At 38.3% G+C, this 24,713-nt stretch overlaps 6 protein-coding genes across 6 annotated transcripts; 2 read left to right on the forward strand and 4 right to left on the reverse strand.

Moving 5' to 3' along the window:
• Positions 1 to 94: 94 nt before the first annotated feature.
• On the reverse strand, positions 95 to 1,681 carry LOC137739264 (uncharacterized). Its single transcript, XM_068478818.2, has one exon. The coding sequence runs from the start codon at positions 1,679 to 1,681 to the stop codon at positions 95 to 97; it is 1,587 nt and encodes a 528-aa protein (XP_068334919.2).
• A 3,225-nt stretch (positions 1,682 to 4,906) lies between these two features.
• Positions 4,907 to 8,892, reverse strand: LOC137739719 (pescadillo homolog). The gene is made up of 13 exons (XM_068479400.2): positions 8,700 to 8,892; positions 8,484 to 8,569; positions 8,080 to 8,328; positions 7,861 to 7,983; positions 7,654 to 7,738; positions 7,451 to 7,561; positions 7,231 to 7,324; positions 6,816 to 7,102; positions 6,446 to 6,553; positions 6,158 to 6,279; positions 5,676 to 5,889; positions 5,343 to 5,552; positions 4,907 to 5,230 (listed from the first exon to the last, which is right to left on the reverse strand). Exons 1-13 carry the CDS (start codon positions 8,748 to 8,750, stop codon positions 5,153 to 5,155), a joined length of 1,818 nt encoding a protein of 605 aa, XP_068335501.2. The 5' UTR covers positions 8,751 to 8,892; the 3' UTR covers positions 4,907 to 5,152.
• An 858-nt stretch (positions 8,893 to 9,750) lies between these two features.
• On the forward strand, positions 9,751 to 14,062 carry LOC137739415 (uncharacterized). Its single transcript, XM_068478983.2, has 17 exons — positions 9,751 to 10,088; positions 10,183 to 10,286; positions 10,388 to 10,496; positions 10,597 to 10,661; positions 11,036 to 11,074; positions 11,338 to 11,434; positions 11,552 to 11,648; positions 11,736 to 11,799; positions 11,869 to 11,945; positions 12,044 to 12,122; positions 12,386 to 12,465; positions 12,672 to 12,756; positions 12,845 to 12,913; positions 12,989 to 13,056; positions 13,145 to 13,193; positions 13,307 to 13,788; positions 13,891 to 14,062. Exons 1-16 carry the CDS (start codon positions 10,022 to 10,024, stop codon positions 13,694 to 13,696), a joined length of 1,539 nt encoding a protein of 512 aa, XP_068335084.2. The 5' UTR covers positions 9,751 to 10,021; the 3' UTR covers positions 13,697 to 13,788; positions 13,891 to 14,062.
• Positions 14,063 to 14,802: 740 nt separating this feature from the next.
• Positions 14,803 to 17,780, reverse strand: MKK3 (mitogen-activated protein kinase kinase 3). Its single transcript, XM_068478984.2, has 9 exons — positions 17,442 to 17,780; positions 17,086 to 17,334; positions 16,643 to 16,861; positions 16,406 to 16,543; positions 16,064 to 16,231; positions 15,850 to 15,963; positions 15,660 to 15,767; positions 15,431 to 15,522; positions 14,803 to 15,318 (listed from the first exon to the last, which is right to left on the reverse strand). Exons 1-9 carry the CDS (start codon positions 17,550 to 17,552, stop codon positions 14,958 to 14,960), a joined length of 1,560 nt encoding a protein of 519 aa, XP_068335085.2. The 5' UTR covers positions 17,553 to 17,780; the 3' UTR covers positions 14,803 to 14,957.
• Positions 17,781 to 19,101: 1,321 nt separating this feature from the next.
• On the forward strand, positions 19,102 to 19,955 carry LOC137738794 (oleosin Cor a 12-like). The gene has a single exon (XM_068478269.2). The coding sequence runs from the start codon at positions 19,265 to 19,267 to the stop codon at positions 19,796 to 19,798; it is 534 nt and encodes a 177-aa protein (XP_068334370.2). The 5' UTR covers positions 19,102 to 19,264; the 3' UTR covers positions 19,799 to 19,955.
• Positions 19,956 to 21,049: 1,094 nt separating this feature from the next.
• LOC137740843 (Transducin/WD40 repeat-like superfamily protein) lies at positions 21,050 to 24,560 on the reverse strand. The gene is made up of 10 exons (XM_068480648.2): positions 24,411 to 24,560; positions 24,060 to 24,160; positions 23,305 to 23,414; positions 23,151 to 23,217; positions 22,821 to 22,920; positions 22,600 to 22,716; positions 22,378 to 22,515; positions 22,206 to 22,287; positions 22,077 to 22,126; positions 21,050 to 21,382 (listed from the first exon to the last, which is right to left on the reverse strand). The coding sequence occupies exons 1-10, from the start codon at positions 24,483 to 24,485 to the stop codon at positions 21,206 to 21,208; spliced, it is 1,017 nt and encodes a 338-aa protein (XP_068336749.2). The 5' UTR covers positions 24,486 to 24,560; the 3' UTR covers positions 21,050 to 21,205.
• Between the last annotated feature and the right edge of the window lie 153 nt (positions 24,561 to 24,713).

Raw genomic sequence — 24,713 nt, forward strand, 5'->3', positions numbered from 1 at the left:
CCTTACCCTCTTTACCCACAGAAAGCGGAAAGAATGAACCACGACTCATGATTAGCAATCAACTACAAGGAGGCCACTTCTTTCCGGCTCCTACTTAATCAAGTTGCTGAAAATTTGGTGTGAACCATACAGTTTTAGAGTGGAATAGACTAGCACGAGGTTCCTCGCCGGGAACAGTAAAACGCTTGATGCTGTCGTTGGCCAAGGAAAAGATCCCGAAATCGCGCCCCGTGGATGGTGATGCTAGACAGGGATTATCAAAAGCAAAATAGATGCAGTTTTCTTCAAATCCTGTCTTGTAATGGGGACTAGTAAGGCTACTAGCAGAGATTACTTTGTTGCTTGCCTCGCTCATAAACAATATCCGATCACCAAGGTCGTCAACCTTTTTCCACCGAGAACCACTGTTGTTACACTCGAGCTTGAACACCCGAAATCCATGAGTTTGAGGTGGAATGACGTAATTACAACCTAGGCAGGACCAAGGAATTATTGGTTCTTTTTCATAAGCAAAATGAACATTATGGAAAATCATAAACAAATCCTTCGACGTCGGATCTTTTGCTAAGTAAACTTTTTCACATTCGGAATAGTGCACGACTCCAGGCATGGTATTTGTAGAGTGCAAGGAAGGAACTGGACGGGGATGAAGCATAACCAACATTTTAGGCGGTCTCCTGTAAATACTACCACAAGGACCGGCATTGGCATGATCGTCAACATATAATGTTTCAAGGTCATAAACGATTAACTCCGATGAATTCCGAATTGAAGCAAACAATCTCCCATCAATTATTTCTATATCCTGAATCCTTAAACGTCTAGCGTCCGGCATCGGATCAATGCGTGTCCATAATTTATCAGTTGGTCTACAAAAGGCCAAATAACGACCTCCTGCGGAAAGGCCGGCGACAAAACACGATGGGTTTAGCTGACGATGATGACCTGGAGACGATGTCGTTATTGGCACCGATGAGGCCACTATTTTCTTGAAGAAGAAAGGTCTGCTGCTGTAACCATATCGAACCGTAGATTGTGACGGGAGCATGACTCGGGCACCCGACGTTGGATTCAAGAAGAAGTTGACAGTCGCGTATGGATACTTGAGGTTGTAATCTAGCAAGTGCAACCCAAATGACCAAGGATGCAAAAAACCCTCGGGACGCCAAAACTCGCTGTCGATCATGATCAACCACCCCTCAACTGAACCAACACAATCCCTTCTGCTTATATAATCATTAGGGTTGATAGATGAAGACTTGTAAGTTTTTTGGTCTCCAAGACTCAGAAAGCGGTGTTCTTCGAGGGAGAAAGGGTGAGAACGGAGCATGAGCCACGGAAGTTGAGGGCAACCCTTAGGTTTGGTGGCACTAACCGCCGCTTGCCAAGAACGGCATACAGCACCGCACCGTAGATGGTCCGATACGCATAACCGCCGTAGAATCAGTTGCATGATTTCTACGGGCAGTTCACCGGACCACCTACTGGTACGAATATTTATCAGTGGGAACGTTGTTTTTACTCTGACCTTTGCACTTGCTAGCTTGTGGAGAACAAAATGGAGAGGGAGGGAAAACAGCTTTATTGATAGGCGGTAGTAAGAGAATGTGACCTGAAAAATTGCAAAAACAACTTGAGTCAGCTTCATCCTTGTCTCCGGAGAAACTTTTCTGATCGGCATCCTTGCGGCGGTCGACGGAGGATTTCGTACGAATGTCAACTTGGATTTTCAGTTGAATTTGAGTTGAGAATATTTGGACAAATTAATGATCGATGGAACCTCTTCCCATATATATATATAGGTAACTGAGGAAGAAATTCTCCAAATTTGTATTCGGTATCCAAAACCTAATAGAACTACAGTTTTGTATCCGGTAACCTAAACCTAATAGAACTACAGTTTTGTATCCGGTAACCTAAACCTAATGAAACTAGAAACACACGTGAGATAGAGAGAATTAATTAATTATGGATAATGCTAGGGCCAACAAATTTTAAACTAAATTTTGTAAACAAAAATGATGTTGTTATTGATAATTGAATTATTAACTTGTTTATTTTTTTATTGGTAACATATTATTTAATTTAAAAAATAAAAAAACTAATAAAAAAAAAACTTCAAAACGTTTAAATTTAACTAAAAATAATCTTATAATGATAAGGAATAAAAGTACGAAAGTAACTTTCTACTTTTGCTACAACATATTTGACTTGTGATTTGAAAAATACAATGAAGAGTTTTGGCAATGAAGGGATGTTTTGAATGACGTTACTGTAATTTCGTGTTTGTTAGTTACAAGGATTAGTTTTAGCGGAACTAAGAGGGACTCGCTTCGATTAAATTCCTCACTTAAGGTTTTTCGCAAGACCCTTCGAAATGTAGCGGACTGCTAAGCAAGACGTTGCTCGCGTCCTCGTCTCAACTGCGTCTTTGTGCTCTACTCGACTGCGTCCTTGTCCTTGCGCTGCTCGACTGCGTCCTTTCGCTGTCATATCATCGTAATCTTACAGAACATGGTATATCTGCTATCCAAATAAAATCACTACGAAACACATTTTCCACTTGCATTGCTTTGTTTTTGCTCTTAATAAAATAAAAACTAATGAAAATAACTTGATAACTTTGAGTTTTAACGATAATGACAAAATAAATGGTAAAGTAAATATTACCAGAATTGACTATTTTGTAAAAAAATGTAATTTTTTGTTAAAGTAAATACTATAAAAAAATTTTAGTTAAAGTTCCTTTAATAAACTTTCTTGTAAATATTTGATAACATACTGACATCAGAGAGCAAAGGAGAGAGCAACCCAACCGTTGACAAAGCAAAATTGTGGTTTGGAAAGCTTTTGTTTTTTGCTCCAGTTATCCTTTATCTTTTATCTTTTTATTTCTCAGCCTCTTTGGTCAAAGTTGGATGAGACTTGTGGGTCCATCCATTGACTCTCTCATATTTTATAAAAATTTAAATCACCTTTTTCAGATTAAATAAGCACGGTCTATAAAATTTAAAATAAAAGTTTTTTTTTCATTTTCTTTTGGATTGTAATATTATTATTTAACCCAGACAACATGACATAAACTTAAAAAATTTGTTCAAACTAAAGTTAAAATTACAGTTTTGAAATTAAAATAAGAATTGTTTATAATACTAAAGAATAAAAGTTTTTCTTCAATTTTTTTTGTTTGTAATAGTATCATTGTTTAGAAATGGTGACAACTGTTTCTAAAAATAGTAACCCAGTTTTTAGAAATAATCTATTGGTTCTAGAAATATTATAACTGCCTAGAAATGGTGACCACTGTTTCTGGGAATAGCGTTAATATCTAGAAATTGTGACTACTGTTTTTAAAAATAGTGACATTGTTTTCTAGAAATTTATTATCTTTAAGAAACAATATTTCTTAATAACAAAATTTTATTAAGTGTCTTTTATTACAAATTTGTTGATAATATTTTATTGAGTTTTGACATGTGATAAAGTTCATATTATTATGCCTTGAAAATATGACTAATTTTTTAATTTTTGTACATAAAAAACATTAAAAAGAATAATATATGGGCATCAAAGTAATCTTATTTCTCTTACTTCTCTCCCCACTTTTTACTTTTCCTTTTTTAAATTTTAATTCCAATTTTTTTTTAAATAATTTTTTTTTTTTTTTGAGAAAAAAAAATTATATATTTAAACACACACACCTTTTATCTGGTATATTATAAACAAACAGTAAAAATTTAGACTTCTAGAGAGATAATTTCTGTTTGTATTCATACAAGCTAATCGGAGTTATATGCTACATCGGAATCTTACAACTGTAGCTAACAAACTAACAGGTCAACCACTAATATGGTGACACATGGCTCTATACCTCAACCACTAAGATGGTGCCACATGGCTCAACATACAAATGACACGTGTCCGTACACTCCTATACAACTATCTTGGTTGTGCATTCATGCAGCACATCAAGAATGCCAAAGCAACAGCAATGACGACAGTCCACGCTGCGAATGCAGTAAGCACCTGCAAGTTCGGGAGCGGTGGCGGCGGCAGCGGCCAAGATTGTTACTACTAGCGTTTCTTGGGTTGGGGGCGTTGACGCAATCTTCCGCACGCGGGGTCCAGTTGTCTGGCCATGGAACTTCCTTCGGCCAGCTACTCACCGGAAGCTCGTCGTCTTCTTCTGGCCAGTCGTCGTCCTTTCCTTGAGTAAAGGTAGTACGGCAGGTTAGGGTGCTTACGATGGTAGGGGAGGCAGGGGTGGCGGCAGGGAGAGTGGTGGTGGTAGGTGGGGCGGTAGGGAAAATGGGGGTTTCAGGGGCTGAGGTAGGTAGAGTGGGGGTTGCAGGGACGGAGGTAGGGAGAATAGGGGTTTCAGCGGCGGAGGTAGGGAGAGTGGAGGTTGCAGGGACGGAAGTTTCAGCGGCGGAGGTAGGGAGAATGGGGGTTGCAGGGGCGGCGGTGGAAGGTGGTAAGCCAATAAACCATACGGATGCCAATGAGAAGAGGAGGATGAGAGTTCTTGTTTGGGCGTACATGTTTCTTGGTGAAAGAATTATCGACAGATATTTTGATAGCGATCGCACAGAAATGAAGTTAATTTCAATTGGGGGTGCGGTTTAAATAGTTAACGGCAGTATTGCCTCTGAATAAGTACGCCCCTTACGCCGTCATCGTCATCCCAAGGGATGAGGACCACCGTTAGGATGCTGCCACGTTGCGTGACTAACATTTCCCAATTAAAAAAAAAAGAAAAAAAAATGGTCCTTCACTCCCCTACCAACCCTACGCAAATACTGAGATAATTCGACTCAAGAGAGCAATATTTGGCTTGTTAAAATATATCTTAACAGTACCAATCCTTGGTAAGAAAATTCACTAAAAAAGAGACGGCATCAATAAATTTGTGAAAACTTACGTAAATTAGCGATGATTATAAATTGTTTGTACTGATAATATGCTCCGACAACAGCTTTAAAGTTCAAAATTCAAACATAATTAAAGATTACAGAAAGTCACTCGGTCATTAACAAAATCAAACACAAAAATTTCCACGGTGGCATCAACACTCTCCAGACTTTTGAGCTCCGAAAACAGCATATCAATAACAACACCGTATGACGCAGTTTTCTTGACTGCCTTAGCCCGCTTATTTGTTAGATTCCTTAAGTTTTCTCTTCCGTTCCCTGATGACATCAACGTGGTCCTTCTTTCGCTTTTTGCCTTTCTGTATGATCAAAACATCCAAGAATCCTTGTGTTGGAAATAAGGTACAACAAGGAATTTCTGAAGTTTTCGGAAAATACATCCAAATAGCAGGACATTATCAATAAACTTACCTCCATAGCTTCAAGAACACCCCTCTTCTTACGGGACATTAACATTTTAGACATATTGTCACGATCAGTATCAGGATCAAACTCTTCCATATCCTCGGTGGTTTCCTTGGCAGAGTTCTGATTATCTACATTCGAGGTAGATGATGAATGTTGGATGCCCTGAAGCTCCATATTCAATTCGTCGTGATACTGCTTTTCAAGAGCCATCATCTGTATCGCATCAGAATTCAGTTAGCATCAATCAAGACCAATTGATGAAGTCTCTATGCACGTCATGAATTCAATTAGCAGAAAAATCACACATCTCAGCATTATTATTTAAAGCTTCTTTACCTTCTTCTTTCTCTCTGCAGCTTCTTTTGCTTTTGCTCGGTCAATAACACCTTCAGACAGTAAGTTCTGAGGATCTTCCAAATCTTCTTGTCCCACACCTGGCAGGGGGAGGACTTCACCAGCAGACTTCCATTTTTTTATGGTCTCAGCGTAATCAGGAACATAACCTTCTGCCTCATTGTCAACAAATGGTGACAAGTGTGGGGGAGGATCCCTGTTAAAGAGCACCCAAATTAACAATCTTACAATCGGAAACTTTTACTATCAAATTATAAAAAGAAAGGGTAAGTAAAGGTCCACCCATCCAAATAACCTAGGTGTGCACATACAAACATATTAGCGGATGCAGTAGAACATACTAAATGAAATTATAACTATTCATTTCACCAAGGTCCAAGGCAGAGAGTTAACAACTAAACAAAACAGTAAAAAACAGAGACTGATATACAAGGAAAACAAAGAAATATGTCTCCTAATATTACCTGCCCGCCAAATAACCCCCAGTTGGCAAAATGATCCGAGCATTTATACAGTCATAAACCCATTGTGGTTGAACATATTCCCTGGCAAGGGTCTGACGACCATGCATTGGCCTGTCAACAATCTACAAAATAAACAAATAGTGTTGTCAGCCTTATGATCAGTTCTTTTCGGTTTTTTCTTCTTTTTTTTTTATTTTTTTTATTTTTAATTTCTGTGAGGGGAGAGTGAAAAACCAGATCAGCCAATGATTCAGCCATAAAAAATTAAATAAAACAGTAATAGCTTACCTGATAGGTAATGCTGTCATCAGCTTCCTCAAATGGAGCCCCATCACCTTCCCAGGAAACAGTGCCACCAAAAGCAGGAATGACAAAAAGCAACGACTCTCTGTAAACCTGAATACAGAAAAAATATTAACATATCAAACCCAAACACAATTCTATTGCCTATCAACTAGAACAAACAAAGTTGACTAGTATTCCAATATTAATCATGAAGTGAGTTTGTCCATTGGTTTTTTTAAAGATAATTGCCTTTTAATATTCTCTTCTATCAAAGCACCCTTAAAAGGCCTCACCCATCAGACCTATTTGTTGGTAGGAAAATCACTTTTTACAAAAATATCTACTACATTGCAATTCAAATTTTAAGACTCACCTCACGGTTCAAGAAAAATTTCATATCCTTGAAGAGTTGCTTACACTCCTTTGTATCATTATCCTCTTCATCCTCGCCAGAAACATCTTTAACAAGGTGCATCAATGCACCTGGTTCATTCGAAGGCAGTTGATGCTGAAGTTGAGCAAGTCTTAGTTCAGACTCTTCAAGCGAAGTCTCAATCTTCTTGTTCTCACCATTCCCAGATCCAGACAAACTAGCAGCTTGAGAATCCAACACTGCGGACCGAGAATTTGCATCAAGGTATCGTGCTAGTGCATAAAGTTCTGAAAAGTTGAGGAAATTCATTAACAGACACGCACAAATGTACAATCACAACTCAACAGCATTAAAAACTCTAAATGACAAGGTAGGACCTTGTAAAATATCATAACCAACTAGTAAAAACTTTTACCTGCTGCTAAAGCTTCCAATCGAGAATCAAGAATCGGTGGGTACTTCACATCTATGGAACGATATAAATGACAATTCACAAAGGCAAGAAGAGCCTGCACCATACGAAGCGCAAGAGTTTATTTAAGTACTTGATTCGTTGGAATGAACCACAATTACAGCACAGAGGTTGATAACAGAAAAAATGAAATACAAAGTACTAAATATAACCGAAATATAACCTCGTAAAATTCCAAAAAGTTTAGCATGATATTGAAGTCAATATCATCAGTCAAAACTTGCTGCAAAGGGTGAGGGGTCAACCATGTGACTTTTTGCCCCTTAACCTCGGCCTGCATGGACAAACAACGGAAGAATTCATACCCAAATAACACAAAATGCACAGTTGAAGATTTAATAAGCAGTGTACAGTACATAACCAAACCTGATAATATATGCCTTTAACAGATACAAAGACTTTACGCAATTTATGAGTCCGAGATATGTAAGCTTGCCATTCATGACTCAACCTGGTACGAAAGCAACACCAATAGTAAGGGAAGATTCCACAAAAACGATTAACTCCTAGAAGTAACTAAGCATCATGTCATACTTCAAAACTCCTTTTATTTAGAAAAATTCAAATATCTACCTTCGACAGTTATGAATGCGTTTGACATCAATTCTGTCCTCAATAGCAGGTAATGCCGCAAAGAGGTGAACCATTGTGAGGCAGTCGTCTACATCTCTGAGTGCATCAACGAATTTTGGATACCTGCAGTTCCAAACATACCACACAACAACTGTCAGGCTCGACATACAATAACAGACATGCAACTAACTTTTTAACAGCAAGAAAAACCCAACAAACCTCTGCAAAATAATTCTATCTAATTTGTAAGTGGGTCTTCTCTCTTTCAGGAGAGCAGCCCGTTCCTTGTTCTTCTTCGCATCGGCTTTCTTTACTTTCCTTTCGTATGCTCTTATCTCTCTCAACCGCTCGAGTAGCGGTTCATGCTGAATGAAAGAAACATCCTTCAAATGATAATAGGTATGGTGATTTCCTTTCACCTTTTTCTTCGGCTCCCGAGGGAACACGCCCTTTAGAATACACAATTTCCTATAATTTCCAACAGCATGAACATGTATTAAGCTATCATACAATAATTCAATCGATAAATCCGAATAATGCATAAACCCTAAACCCTAAATTAACATAAATTACATAAATCATGTGAAAATACAGAAATTTCAGCTTGAATACCAGAGACGGACCTGAAGAGGGGAAGACTGACTTGAAGCTGCTTGACAGCTTGTGACCTGGTGACGTACCTCGCGGCATTTCCTTCCTTCTTCTTTCCCTGCATATTCGAGGGAAAATCAACGGGAAGTGTGAGAAAAAGGTGAAATTAAATATTGGAAATTGGTCTTTTAATACTGATATGTATATAGGTGAGCTTATCGGAGACGGAGAGCTGAATTAGAACATACGGCAGGCCTGTAATGTTTATGCTTCACCGGGGCGGCGGGGTGCTTCACCATGGCAGCGGCGGTGGAGAGGGAGAGAGAGCACGCGCGGAGGCTGAAGAGACTGTAAACGTAGAGGTTTAGGTTAGGGCTTAAGCGGAACAGAGCAGACTTCGAGTTTGTTCATACGGGTCGGTTTTAAATGCGGGTTTGGGCTAGCTCGGGTCAGGTAAGAAATGCTTAATCTATAGTTTTGGGCTTCCTTCTAAATTGGTGCACATTAAATGGGTCCATACGAAATGAGTTTTGCTTCGCACATTTTCTTTTCAAAATCGATGACAAGTATGACACGCGAATAATATATTTTGAAATTTTTTTTTGAACAAAATATACTTTGAAAAATTAAACATTCCTCTAACATCGTCAATTTAAATAAATTTTATATGAACAAATTAATGATTTTTGCTTATTGTCATTTTGTGAATTTAGAGTCCATTTATTAAAGAGGAAAAAGAACATAACGTAAAATAGTTTTAAAAAGAAAGAGAGAATTTTAGTAATGATTTCTGAATTTTAGGTCAATTAAAGCTTTAGTCCTTGAATTAGAAGTTTGTGCGTATTAGTTCTTAACTTGTTATAATGTGGAGGGTCCTTTTCACTAAGGGCTAGTTTGGTATTGCTGTGCTTTGAAAAAAAAATTGTTTTTGCTGTGCTGTGAGAATAAGTTCATTTTTGCTGCTTCACGTTTTCATTTTTTTTATCCAAAACTGTGAAAATAAGCTGTTTTTAAGTGTTTACCAAACACCTTTTTTAGCTCAACTTTTTTTGATACTCACTTTTTATAAAAACACCTCAGTACTAAACCACTACTAACTCACAAAATTTTAATTTAGAGACCAAAGCTCCAATTGAGTTTAAATTTAGGTAGTATTGCTCTATATTTATAACAAATTTAGGAGCAAATATTCACGAATTTTGAGTTTAAGGACCAAAACTTTAATTGAGTTAAAATTTAAGGACTGTTGCCCTCATTATCTCAAAAAATAAAATAAAAAAGTAAAAAAAAAAAGGGTGTGGGAATTGGAGGAAGAGAAAATAGAAGGGGAAAACCGGCAAACGTCAGCCCCGCTTTGGCGCCAGCTGATATCCGTCAAACTTTCAGCAATTAAACATCAAATTCATTTCCCGCCAAACGTCACTCGCGCCAACTCCCCAAAGATACATAAAGAAAAAGAAGATGATGAAGAAGAAAACCCCTTATTCTCCGCCAAACATCCTTCCTCCGCAGCTCCGCCGTCTGCTGCTTTTAACGATTCTTCAATCCAATTTACGGTCTTAGGGTTTCGATGGAGATCTCAAAGCCCCAATCGTTCTTCCAAGACATCAGATCTAGAGAGCTTCACGGATTCAGAGGTTCCTCTCTCTCTTTCTCTCCCTAAATCTACACTTTTTAGCAATCAATTTGATAGCGCATCTCATGACAACTAAACGCTGCGTTTTTCCCCAGCTCGGAAGCGGCCGTACATCAATGGCTTGGCATCAGATTTCTACGAAATTGGCGCCATCGCTGCAGAGCACAACGGCCCTCCGATGGCGATTTCGTTCGGCAAGGTAAACAAATATGTTCCTCTTGGCCTTTTTGAATCGTGAACTAAATTTTTGGAACTAATCAAAATCATATTTTTCATTATATCATTTTAATTTCGGTGCAGACTTGGAAAAGCTCGCACATAGTCGCCATGTCCGACGAGGATGGGTACTTGAGCCTGTTCGATACACGTCGCAAGTTCTCCGCATCTGCATCTCACCAAGAAAACGCAGGTTGATTACTTGGAGATCGAATCGATTGATATAGATTGTTGATTGCTATGGTTTGTGTTGTATGGTGAGTAAATTGATTGTTTGGGTTTATTGTTTTCAGATAAAACTAGGGTTTGTGATTGGGTTGCGCATCAAAACACTGTGTTTGATATCTGTTGGATTAAGGTATAATCCATAAATTTTCTCTCTAATTTTGAATTATTCTCTCAATAATCTTCAATTGTAATAGATATTTGTGTATGCTACACACAATAGTTTATTGAATGGCGGAATGGGGAAGCCGGAAATTCTTGAGGAGTAGAATGTTACATGTCAACTATTAGAAATTGGGAAGTGATATTGCTGTTAATTTGTTGACTGGAAAAAATGACGTTGCTGTTAATCTGTAACTAGCTGTCAAAAGTGCAAATCCTTTTTTTAAGTATTATTGGTGTTAATTTAGTAGATGGGTTAACAAAATCGGAGAACAAAATTTAAGATTGCAAAGTTTTCATCTTTTTAGTGCTAATGTGTCTTTTGCAATATAAATGTTTTTGCAGGATGACACTCAAATTATGACAGCTTCTGGTGATCAGACTGTAAGTGATTAAGTTCTAGTCCAGCCTCCTTACTTGACGATTTTACAATCGTAGCAAACTTTCATTTCTGTAAAGGAAAGGGAATTGTATTGAATTTATTAGGATTAAACTCTTACTGCAATGTGCTACATAACTCAGATAATTAAAGTTATGAAATTTGATATACCTTGTAAGGAAAGTTGCATTAAGTAGTTCTCATTTCATATCACAGCTACTTCAGTTTAAAGATTGTGTTTTCCTTGGCCTTTTCTATTTTCTCCCAGATCAAGGTATGGGATATTCAGGAAAAGAAATGTACTGCATTACTGATGGGGCACACAGGAAGTGTGAAATCTCTTTGTCCTCATCCAACTAATCCCGGTAGGCTTATATTCTCATCTGAATGTGGGTTTTTGTATATTTATTTGCTTGTGCTATTTTTGTGTTATGACTAATGAGAAATACAACTAATTTGAACTATTGCTTCTCATCTGACAGAGATTATTGTCTCTGGTTCGAGAGATGGCTCCTTTGCTCTTTGGGATATGAGATGTAATTCAAGCTCCACAAATATGCAGGGGGAGCTTTCTATACGGTAAACAACTTCTCGTAAAGTATATTTTCATTGTCGATATAAGTTTGATTTTATTTTCTAATTCTAATCCATAATAATTTCTTTCAGCTCAACTGCCGTGGTTACAGGGGCTCATATTTTTCCACGGGCAAAACGTGTAAGGCGTGGAAAGGTATGTTTCTGATAATGGTTCTTCTTATAAATTATTATGTACTCTTCATTCAGACTTCAGCTTTTACAGGCTGTTTCCATGAGCATCACGTCAGTTCTTTATCTTAAAGATGAGGTCTCCATTGCTACTGCCGGAGCTGTGGACAGGTATATATAGGGACATTGGAAATGATACAGCATAATGGAACGCCAAATTTCCTTGTCAAATGTATATCATACTAATGTAATCTTATGGTTCGTTTCAGCATTGTCAAGTTTTGGGATACCAGAAGTTTGAAAAATGTTGTCACACAGACATGCCCTCAACCAGAGTCAACTGAGAAGGTATGTCTGGCACTCTGTGATGGTACTAATTTTCTACTGGTTAAGTGTCTTATGTAAATTAAGCTGTGAAGAATGCATATATTTTTTCTGTTCACCTTGATGATATCAGGATCATTTCTGGTTTATGGTTTCTTATATTATAAGGATTAAAAACCAGAAACAAAATAAAAACAGCCAAAGGCTCATGACAGTTTAGCAGAAAGCAAGCAACAAGTGGTTGGATTATTTGATGATGTCATAGCTAGCAATTCTCTTAATTTCAGGAAAGACGATTACACGGTATAACTAGCTTATCCCAAGATCTAAATGGAGTGTTTCTTTCAGCTTCATGCATGGATAACAGGTACCTTTTTCTATATTAGCACATCTTTATATACTCGAAAGAATATTATCTGAAATTTGATGCCTTGAAATTCAGCGCATATCCCCGTACCATACAACCATCACCTTAGTTGTTCCTAGCATAAGAAACTAATATTTCTTTCAAGTCTTGTAAAAACTAATCAATTTTTCAACCTATAACACTCTTCTTTTCCTATGTTTTGTCAGCATATATTTGTATAATGTACTTCAGCTAGAAAAGGGTGCTATGCAAACGTTCACTGGATGCCGGATTGAAACTTTTTTTGTTAAGGTAAACATTGCTGTTGATGAGTGCACTAGTCCAGTTTGTGCGATTTCCCACCTACTTACACTTTTTTGTTTCAAACATGTAATCGCAGTCAGTTATTAGTCCTGATGCTGCTCAAATACTCAGTGGCTCTAGCGATGGAAATGCCTATATTTGGCAGGTAAGGTTTCGTTTTTAAGGCGCTACTTGATACTGCTCTTGGATCGAGAATGACTTTATCGGTAATGTCAACCAGGTAAACAAGCCTCAGGAAGACCCCATTATATTGAAAGGCCACGACAGGGAAGTTACTGCAGTGGATTGGTATGTGTCCTATTCTATTCCTACCCTAATGCTGCTGGTTTTCAATATTTCTTGACAAATGATTGAACCATTTTTCAACTTCGAATAGGTCCCAGTTTGAGGTTGGGAAGATGGCAACTTCGTCAGATGATTTTACGGTATGCAAGATAGTTCATGTATAAGATTGTACATTCATCAATTTTCACAAATACATGCTATTTTCTAAAACGTATTAAATTCGACCCTTCTCCCGTATTTTTCATCTCGATAGGTTCGCATTTGGAACTCTCAGAATAGTGACTCCCCAAGCACAAGCTCTCCATCTACCATTCGAAGGAGAGTCATGGCAATCCCAAGTGCAGAGTGTAGAAAGCTTCTGATGAATGAATCAACAATGCATACCTCAAAGGATTCCGGAAATCTGTGTCCATCAGATGAAGGATTAGACAAAACTAACTCACTCAATCCGATTAGTATGCATAAAATGAGTACTCCCCCCTCTCAAAAGAAACAATCTACGTCGGATCCTGACTTTAGCAAAACCTTGGAGAAGACCCCCGAAGCTGCATTGGACAGCCCGTCTTCTGTTCTGCACCCTCCCTCCTCTCTAAAAAGGAAAACAATTCGTGATTACTTTGGAGTACCTCCCTTAAACTTGTAGGTCTTGGGTTTATTGTACAAAGTGCTGACATTGCCTCTGAGTCTACTGCTTCAGAACTGGATCGATCAACCCCATTTCAGATCATTTCTACCGTAAGTACAAAAATTTCGCTGACGCTTTGTTTTCTCGAAATCTCATTCTTTGTTTCGAAGTTTGAATTTTTTATTTTTTTTTCCTGGAATGATTTTGTGCAGGTTTCTATATTGTATGTAAAGCGTATACAGAAGGATCTTTTTGATGAAAATCGCTCTGGTCGCATTGTATTTTTGTGCCACAAGCAACTGGGCGTGATTCAAAATACAGTTTTAGACGCTTACTGAGAAAATCTGATGAGTTCTTTTTCATTACAATCTAATCCTGATTAAGGAGAGGCGATTTGAATTTAGTTAAAGTAAATTAACGGGAAATATAAACGCACAATTTTTTTCCCGGGAGGAATCCCTTCGTTTCGATGTTTTTGGAAGGGTAGCGCCCCTTAAGCAAATTACAACAATGAAATTTGGAAACTGTTTGATAATTATTTTATTTTTTGTTTGTATTTTTTTGAAATTAAAAATTTGTTTGGAAACTGAAAATTGAAGGCCATTTTTTTTTTTTTTTTTTGGTACATCGATGTTTTTACAATAAGGGAAGGGAAAGTTCGTTTAAGTTACATAATAGGCAATTTAATTTGGTATTGAATTCGTTATTCATGAGATTTGAATTTAAACCGTAGTACCGAGAGGCTTTGAAACCTTAAGAAAGTAGAAAACTAAGAATAGTTACGAATTAAGTATGGTTGGTTGTATGGATCTTAGAATGCTAGTACGTTTTTTCTTGGAATCTGTTTTCAATTCTTCTTAGGTCTTTTTTTATCCCTTTTACTTAGCCTTTTATAATATCATCTTTTAACTGGCGTATTTGTAGATAATTAATTCAAATGTCCCAAAAACATGTTAACCACACCAAGGGAATCTACCCCGGCACCAGGGCGAGGTGGTGGTGGATGGTGTGTTGCTGGAATGTGGTGGGTGGTTGACGGCAGTGGTAGGGTGATGGGTTGGTGGCATAGGGGATCAACGGGATGACTATATACTTCGTTCGATATAAGTTACAAATAACAAGGATAACTACGAATATTATGGACAATTGACTACAAGTATATTAAATGATACATAGCAAGTCTGCTCACGAGAGCTTTTGGCCGTAAATCGAATTTATCTTCGACATCACATCACACACTGATAACTTATTCCGACAGTAAAACGGGATCATCCACTTTTTACTTCATAATGTAAAGTTCTTGTTTAGCTATGGAGTAGCAACCAATTATGTTGCTCGGCTCCATGATGAACTGCTCCTGAAACGTACCCATTCGCTTACTCGAAATATCAATGGAAAGATCTTTGATGCTTGGCAAGCCCTCCACTTGTACGCCATCTCCACATATGAGGAACTGATTCCCAACAATGAATGATCCGGATACCCTAATGGCCACTCCATCCTGACCGTGGGCGCGGCACTGAAGCTTTTCTACAACGTGCACAAGTCTTTCAGGAGGCCAGTCACCAGCTAGTGTACTCCGGATACTTGATAGAGTCGCAAAGATATCATTTGGGCCGACATGCTGCTTTCCTGAGAAACTAAAAAAGATAAAAGAACTCAACGACCCACAGTGATTCCACAAGAACTCAACAACACCGTCTATATCAATTAGATGCTGGAAATCAAAATTATAGTAGCACTGTTCAGTACCTGAAAACTGAATCTTCATTGTATAACGTCCTTGTATGTTGCCATTGCTCATCAGGTCCATCAAATAGTAGGTAGTAATGTATCGTAAGCATCTGGTAAAAAAAATTAATAACTAAGATCAATAGCAGTAGATCACAAATTGTTAGAGATAAGATTTAGACTAGCAATTTTAAGAGGTTTTTAGCGCACATTTGTTGGTATGAAGATAATGCAAGGGTCAAGTACTCACATCTGCCAAGTCCTTCATCCTTTGTGTTGGATCAAATACGCTTCGGACAAATGCTGCTAAGTCCACTTGGGAATCCTCGTACTTTGTGATGAAGGGGTGTAAAAGTAGCTGCAGGAGGAGAATACTAGTTAAACAATGTTGATGTCAAGCTACCATCTCCCAGATTGAAATCTGTAGTTAATATGATCACCTGCTCTGCTGTTGGCCTAGCATCTTGATCCTTTCGCAAGCAAGCTTCAATAAACGAGCAGAACTCTGGTGAAAATTTGTGTTTTGAAGGTGTAGGTGATGGATCATCCAGGATCTGCCAGTGACCTCAGCACTTTAGTTGCAAAACAACGACGAATGTAGGCAATGGAAAGCATATGATTGCAGCATAAGATTGGCAAATATAATCATGTTACCTGCAGCATAAGATTGACAGGTCCTTCAGTAGCTGTATACGGGAATTCTCCAGTACCACACTCAAAGAGAGCAAGACCAAGGCTCCAAATATCAGCTGGATAAGAATAATTCTCGTTTCGAATTCTCTCAGGCGACATGTATGTGACCGTCCCAACAAATGTCGCACACTGGTAATTACATTGTTAGATTTGTTAATACCGAAAGACCACTTTTAACATCTATGAGTCATATGTAACATGAAAGGAGATGCTGCCAATAGTGGAAATGAATGCAGGTTAAGAAACCAGTGATGAATCATGATGATTAAATCAAAGTACAAAGATGCAGCAAGGATCACAAACCATTGCCATTGAATTCTCTAAGCCAGCACTTATACCAAAATCTGTTATTTTTGGCTCACCCTTCAGATTCACAAGCAAATTGGCAGGCTTTATGTCTCTGTGGACTAGATGTCTAACTCCGTGCAAGTACCTCAGACCCTTCCACATTCGAAACATAAGAATAAGAAGCTTAAACACCATGCAAATGTGCCAATATTCTGATAAAATCTAGCTGAAACCCAGTGTGCATATGCTTACATGTAGAAGCTTTTGAAACATAGAAGAAAGTAGAGGTTCGGGTATTCTTTTCTGCAATCTTAATACATCCGCCAACGATCCTCCATCCATATACTCCAAAGCTATGCTTATTTGTCCAGAATCCGGTGTATAAAATGCGCCGTGAAATTCTACAAGGCCTTGGTAACAAGGTGCTTCGCATAGTGTTCGTATCTCAGTAAGCAGCTGTTGCCTTTTCTCCTATCATGCAACAAACAACACTAATTCAATTCCCACACTCAAAATTTGACGGGTTTTTCGCACCATTTGCATTCGGATCACTAATCACTAGCATAAAGCTTCTAAATTTGGAATTTACACTGGGCAAATCATAGTACTTACTACTAATCAACCATATAATCCCATTTTTTACTGTAAAAATCAAAACATAAACAGAATATATCCGAAAAGGTGAAAAATGATACCTTCTCGAAAATGTTGATCTTCTTGAGAGCTAGAATCCGATGAGTGGGAATGTGGATAGCTCTCTGCACAACACTGCTGGCGCCGCTGCCGATTGCCCCAAACACCCTCATCTCCCGCGAGGCGCACCGGTAGGTCTTCTCGGCGCTGTCGTCCACCGCCAAGGTCGTGCATTTCTGCAATCCGAGCTCATTGATGTTGTACACGCCGTACGATCTGCTCAGCAAGTTCACCGTTCCACTGTCCGATAGCTTCACCACAAAACCCAGAATCAAATTTCCACAATTTCCAGAAACCCAAAATTCAAAATTCAAACTTTGATTATTCGGATTGCAGAAAAAAGTCAAAAAGTGCTTACAGTGTAGGAATCGCAAGGGTCGAGCTCCAAGGAAGGGCCGCCGGCGGAGAAGCCCTTTTCGGCGTCGAACAAAGGAGTGAGCTTTTTTCTAAGTTCTTCTAATCCAGCCATTTGGGGATGATGGGTTGATCGAAATTTGGTTCGATTTGATTTGTATTTGATGATTTGAATTTATGTACGTTGATGTTCGGGTCGTCCATCTTCATCCTTCGAATCGAAAAGGAAACCTCCACTTGGATTCTAACGCCGTTATGTTCCTGCGGTTATCCCAGATTCCAATTAACAAAACAAAACAGTGTTTTAAAAGGATTTTCTTTTTTAATTCTCGAATATTATTCCTAATATTATTACAATAATTTTTATTATATGTGACTTAGATGGCGGCAGATTGTCTGCCCTACTGTTATGCTGCCCTCTCTATGCCTTTTGATTTATGTGATCATGGTTAAGTCATGTCAATATTTTATATTTCTATTGTTTTTTGTCTTATTATCTCTATAAAAAAAAATCAATATAAAATATTGACGTGACTTAACCGTGACCGCACAAAATATGAGGGCATGAGGAGGACACCATATTAGGAGGGCAGACACTTTACCTCTGACTTAGATTGGTTCTTTTTGGTTTTTTCTTAAAACATGGTAAGTTTTGGCTTCATCATGACAATATATTCTTTCAGAAACGAGAATGAATCACAAAAATATTTCTATTTTTATCATTGTGTGATTTATCAACATTAAAAATCAAATTATAATGTGCCGTGTGAAATATCAAAATGTTGAGAATTTGTCTTTCGTATTTACTCAGCAAAATTTTTTGTTGAAGTAGTTACATGGCTAGTACATAGGATCCACGATTGCGTAATTGAATGCCGCATGAGTTAAATTAAGATTGAACTGAAAGATGTTTTTTTTTTTTTTGTTTTTTGCTTTTCACATATAAGCTTTTGATAACATGACAATCAAAGAATTATCAACCATTGAAAGATGTGTTTAATCTAACTATTACTCAACGCTCTCACTTCTAAGGAAACACAAAGACAAAACTAATTAGAGAATAATCGATGTATAGACAAGTCAATTTATGTGTATTTTATGCTCTACTTAAAGCAGTTTCATGTGAATTTTTTGGTTTTTTTTTTTGCATGTCAACATTAGATTTAGATTCGCATTTCTTTTCTTATGAGTTGAATTATTTTTTTTTGGAAATTTATGAGTGGAAAACATGAAATTGATTTTGCATTTCTCCATTAAAAAAAATAAGGTAAAAATAAAAAACAATTCGGTGCACATAGCAAGCTCAGACAAACTCCAGAAAGTAACATCCGTTCATAAAACAGCAGGCAAGGCAACAAAACAAGTGGCAGAACCGATTGAATTATTTTTTAATGTGCTGAAAACACGATTTGATATATTAAGTATAACAACATAATAATTGAAATTTTTTATTTTAAATGTCTAACTATTTATATTATAATTTTTAATATACCAAATCGTATTCTCGAACCACCGAAAAATTCATATACGCAGAACGTGGCAACAAAGATTGCTCCACAGAAAGTCACCTCAACGTTTCGAATTAATTTTTTTTTTTTTTTCTTTCAGTAAATATATATTTTTGGTTTTTGTAATTTCCCGAAAATTGCACTGAAACTTGTTCCACATGCAAAGCCCCAACTCACCCTCACACCTTACGTGTCACCGCCTCCTCCTCCTATAAAACCACCACCTCGCCACCTCCTCTTCCTCCATCTCTATCCTTCCACAACAATTCTCCAAGCTCGATCTCTCACTCTAAAACTCTCTCTCAAACTATCTTCATCAATGGCAGACCGTCCTCAGCCACACCATATCCAAGTTCGCCCCGCCCAGCCGCGCTACGGCGAGCACGAGTACGGTGAACATGGTGGCCGCTTTGGCGGCATAAAGGGGCAACAACAAAGCGATGGCCCCTCGACCGGGCAAGTTCTTGCAGTGATAACCGGCCTTCCAGTCGGTGGAACCCTACTGGGGCTTGCTGGTCTCACTTTCATAGGGACCATCATTGGTGCTCTCGTTGCCACCCCGCTCTTCATCATCTTCAGCCCGGTTCTTGTCCCTGCTCTCTTCGTCATCGGGCTTGCTGTCACCGGATTTCTGACCTCCGGGGCTTTCGGTCTGACCGGGCTGTCATCGCTGTCGTGGATCGCCAACTACCTCAGAAGGTCATCGGTGGTGCCTGAGACCCTGGACGAGGCGAAGAGGCGCGCGGCGGAAATGGGGGAGTACGTGGGGCAGAAGACCAAGGAGGTTGGCCAGGACATCCAGAGTAAGTCCCACGAAACAAAGAGGCAAACCGGGCATACTGAAAGTCGTTGAAGGGAAGGGAATGGAAGATTTGAAGAGGTTTTCGACAGTTTGTATACGAAAATGGAAGGGGAAATAATGTTGTAAAACCTCTATGTGGTTTTTTTCTGTAGTTTGATGTACGTAGCTGGGTACCTGTAGACTGGCAGTTCTTGCTTTTGTGTGCAAAGTCTCTGTCTCTGTCTCTCTCTCTGATTTCCGGTACTCATCTATCACAACAACGGATCAACCGATTTCCGAGCTAAAAGAATTTCACACTATATAAATGAAAAGAATCAATAACTCCTCTAAAATCACAATTAAAGGGCTACTCTAAGTCAACAAGTTTTCGTTATGCGACGGTCGGGAACATCTCTTTGCAAAGAGGTGGTTTAAAGGTGGTTTTTATGACACGAATTCGTACCTTACGCTCACAAAGGAACAACAAATTCACCTTACGCTCACAAAGGAACAACAAATTCGTGATCTTACGGTCACAAAGAAACAACAGAAACTACTCTATTTCGAGGAGCAACAGTAAGGTCTTTCTACTCTCTTTCGAGGAGCAAAAGGAAGGTCGCAAAGAAGGGAATCCTCTTCCTATCATTTCCACGTAATCCTTCTCATTAAACAATTCGGACAAACGTGGAAATCCTTCTCATTAAACAATTCGGACAAATTTGATTCAACGATTAAAATTATTATAACTTTTAAAATGGATCCGTGTTTTTAACCGTTTGATCAAATTTCAAGGATCTGGATCGGATCCTTTCCATTTAATATTTCTCATCAAACAATCCAGACAAATTTGATCAAACGATTAAAATTATTATAATTTTTAAAATGGATCCGTGTTTTTAACCGTTGTATTAAATTTCAAGGGTATGAATTATTTGATAAAGAGGATTAGGTGGAAGGGATCCGATGAATTATTTGATGAAGAGGATTAGGTGAAAGGGATCCGAAGAGGATCCCTTTCCGCAAAGAAGCAACAGAAACTACTCTCTTTCGGGGAACATGCACGTGGTCGCTTGGGTTGTTTTGAAGACTCGAATTTCTCTAAGCAATAGAAACAACTCTTTTCGGTCTTTTCGGTCACAAAAGTGACCCTTACTTTCACGACTTGAATCCGTGACTTTTCACAAGAAGCAACATAAACCCGTGACATTTTGATCACAAGAAACAACATAAACAACTCTATTCGGTCACAAGAGCAATCTTTTTGTTGGACCCGTGATTTTTCAGTCATAAGGAGCAATATAAACCTTTTTGTTGCGCCAGGTGGAACCACAATTAAGAAGTTTTATTGGTAATGTACTAATGTCACATTAAAGTTTAAACTCAAAACAACATGCTAGACTATACTCTTATCCTACAAAACAATACAAAATTTGAGAATTTATCGGATCGGCTCCGGTGATATGGCAAACCAGAGGGTTCTCACTGGGAAGGATGCTCGGGATCGGCAGCACCAGCTTCGGTCTCCATGTGAGTAGGCTCGTTTGCTTCATTAGGTATCCAAAACGTGAGAACGCTTGATGCGGCGGCAAACATGGCTCTGCGAGGAGCCCACTTCAAGCATGACGGAACTCCGATGTGACTGTCCCAGCATGCCACCTATGGGGAAATACCAATTGATAAGAGTCAATATTCGATAACTTTATCTCACAAACTATTCGATTTAAACTGACTCCTCTCATATGGTTTCATCACGTATGGGGTTTTTGAGAAATTCAAGCAGCTAAAATACTGGCGGCCTTCGGGATAAATCGCGAAATGCTATGTAATTTGAAGGTTCGTTTGGAATTTGGAAGTGCTTTTAAAATGACTAAAATCGCTTTTAGAGAAAATGTTTTTGGGTTCCACAAGCACTTAAGGTGCTTCCTGCAAATAGGAGTTATGTGCTTTTTGTAGAAAGCACTTCAAGTGCTTGTCCATCACTTTCATTTCCGCTAAAGATTAGTTCTAAAAAAATTTACACAAAAAGCGCTTTTAGCCATTTTAAAAGCTAAGTTCCAAAGGAGTTCGAGATAATTGCGAAATGCTATGCAAGTCGATAACAACTAAAAGGGCTGAAAGGGTAGTAGTAGTACTGGTGATATTAGGACTCACTCAGATAAGCAATTGAAATGCTTAATGCTTTTAGTCTAACACCCCATAATTCTTTAGAGAAGAGAGGTGTGGGAGAGAGGCAGGGGGAAGCAATAGGGACGGTCTGACGGTCATATTCTATAAAACAGATAAGCTAACAGTTCTCGTGAACTAGCATCTAAAACCTTCACCGTGAGCAAATTTATAAACAAATTGATACCTCGTTTCGGTTGTTGATGCTCCAGGCGTGCAAATTTCCATCTCCAGAGCCTATGACATGGAGTGAAAAGTTAACAATCGGGAATGGATAAGATGCCACATTGTAACCATCAGCGGAAAAATACTATACCTGACACCACATACTGGCCATCTGGGGTAAAAGTTGCCTCGATAATTACATTCAGAGAGGGTTCCACGCTGTACCCACAACGCTGCACAGGGTAAAGTTTTGAACTGTTATGCATATCATTATCATAACACGCCTATGGGAAGTATAAGACAATCTAAATACAAAAGTGCACCTTCTCCCCTCCATATGCATCAAGAACATAGATATTGTTGTTTGTGGTTGTCAATAACATTGATTTGCCATCGTTGCTAAATTTGATATCACAAACTTCAGCAGTATCTCCACCAACTAAAAAGGTGTCAAATGGACCCTAATTAGGAAAATTTTAGTTAAATTCATGATATGAAAAGTCATAATGGTGGCAATAGAAATTCAGTATTTCATAGGTTATAACCTTGTCATAGGAGCGTGAGTCAAACAATTTAATCGCACCCCCTTCCATTGCCACGGCAAAAACAAGACCTTGCTGGTCATAGGCAACTGTAGGTCTACCACGCATATGTAAAATTCCCTACAAGCATGAATTGCAAAGTTGTCTTAGAACTGCATCTCAAGTTATCTAGAGTATTTTTCCAAATTTAGCCTACATGTAATGTATTGAAACCAAAAACCTACCTGGCAGGCATTTACACGGAGATCCCATATTCTGACGGTGTGGTCCAATGAACCAGACATGAAGCTATCATTCACCGGAGACATACAGAGGGAGACAATCCTACAGAAGCAAGTAATATCATATGTAATGTATTTCCAAATTTACTTTTTGATGTCTCCTTTTGAATCGGTCATCTTCTGCAGTGATATTCAGTAAAACGTACAGATCCTACTGCCTTAAATAGACAATTAAAGACAAATAAGCACTTCTATATGACAAACAGATGACAAGTATTCCAAATTAAACCTTATCCTTATTGTTAAAGTACTAAAGGTTCAAAAGATCCAAACCTCTCTTTATGTCCTTTGAAATAGCGAAGGCATCGATTATCATACATCGACAGATACCGCAGCGATTCTGGCAGAGAAACAGATGGAATCATTAAGAAAGTAACGCCACAGAAATTAGGAGTGAAATAATGAATGAAAAGTTATAAAAAGTGACCTCCGGTGGTATCCAGATTGTGTTTTGAAGAGCATATAACAGAACTTGGGTGATGGGTAAAGCATATACGATCTGCACCATGTTTCTTATGAAATGTAGTCTTTATCAACCTGAAGTTCATGTTTAAAACTTAAATTTCAGATACAGGAAACAATTCGAAAGTAGACAAGCACTTAATTACTGGTTAATTGTCAGGGGGACACGCGAGCCCGAATAAGCAGAAAACATGCTCAATTGTTTAAGATCCCGATGAAGTCTCGCAACAACAAAACATGGCATAGAACAAGCTTAGATACCACATATCGTTGATAACAGCAGTATAGCACAGCAAAGCAATTAACCAGTCATGCAGTCCAACATTCAACTCCAAACAAACGAATACCTAAATCTTCAATTAACAACAAAAGGATCCAATTTAACAACATAAAACCGTCTTGAGCAAATATTCCAACTTACAACAAAAGCATCAATAGCTCAAATAAAGGCACACTGTATACTATGCAAACTTCATCCCATGCTAAGGAGACTCTCAAAAGTCAGACTCTCCATGGACCCTCTACCACCTCACAATTTAATGTCAATTCCTGTGCCAACATTATAGAATATTGTGCCAAAACTATGAGGCGGCAGGGAGTCCATGGAGAGTCTCCTTAGCATTTACACACACACACATATATGTATATATATGTACGTATTTGTACATCTATAATCGATTTCTTGCGACATAAACATCTATCTGGTAAGAGTTAACTCACTTAGCAGTTGCAATGTCATAGAGTCGAACAGAATCATCCTCGCTAGCAGTAACTAGTAAATCGTCCTTTCGATGAAAATCAAGCGAATTTATCTTCCCACCCTGAAAATCGATACACACTTTCTGTCAAAACCTATACTTTTAGATTTTACTGAAAAAAAAAAAAAAAAAAAAAAAAACATGATTTCTTCAACGTTTTCCTCTAATTAAAGATTAATCACAACATTACACCCTAATCTAAACCAAATCAGCAACTCCAAGTAATTTTTCTGGTTATGCAGAAAATTCAAGATTATGATAAGTGATCGAAGAACGAATTAAGCATGTACAAAGGAGGGAAAGTGGAGCTTACGAAGTCCGAGAAAACGGCGCCAATGGCCATGCTGCGCACCGTTTCGTCGTCGAGCTCTGTCATCGACGTCTTCATCCTTGCGACTGCAGGCTATGGAGTCTCACTTGAGCCACTAAATTTACCAAGGGAAGACAGAAGGGAGAGACTTCGTTTGCACGTTGTCGGGTTTATAAACGGGTCAGGATATTTCAAATCCGAATCTTTATGTGGACCTGGACGTTATAAATGGGCCCTATTTTTTGGGTTAAGCGAGGGTGCATTGGGCCCAAGCTCTGCGGGCCTAATCTCTTGCAGAGCAATGCG

This window comes from Pyrus communis, chromosome 9 (assembly GCF_041283825.1).
Source record: "Pyrus communis isolate YQ-2024b chromosome 9, ASM4128382v1, whole genome shotgun sequence".
Classification (NCBI taxonomy): domain Eukaryota; kingdom Viridiplantae; phylum Streptophyta; class Magnoliopsida; order Rosales; family Rosaceae; genus Pyrus; species Pyrus communis.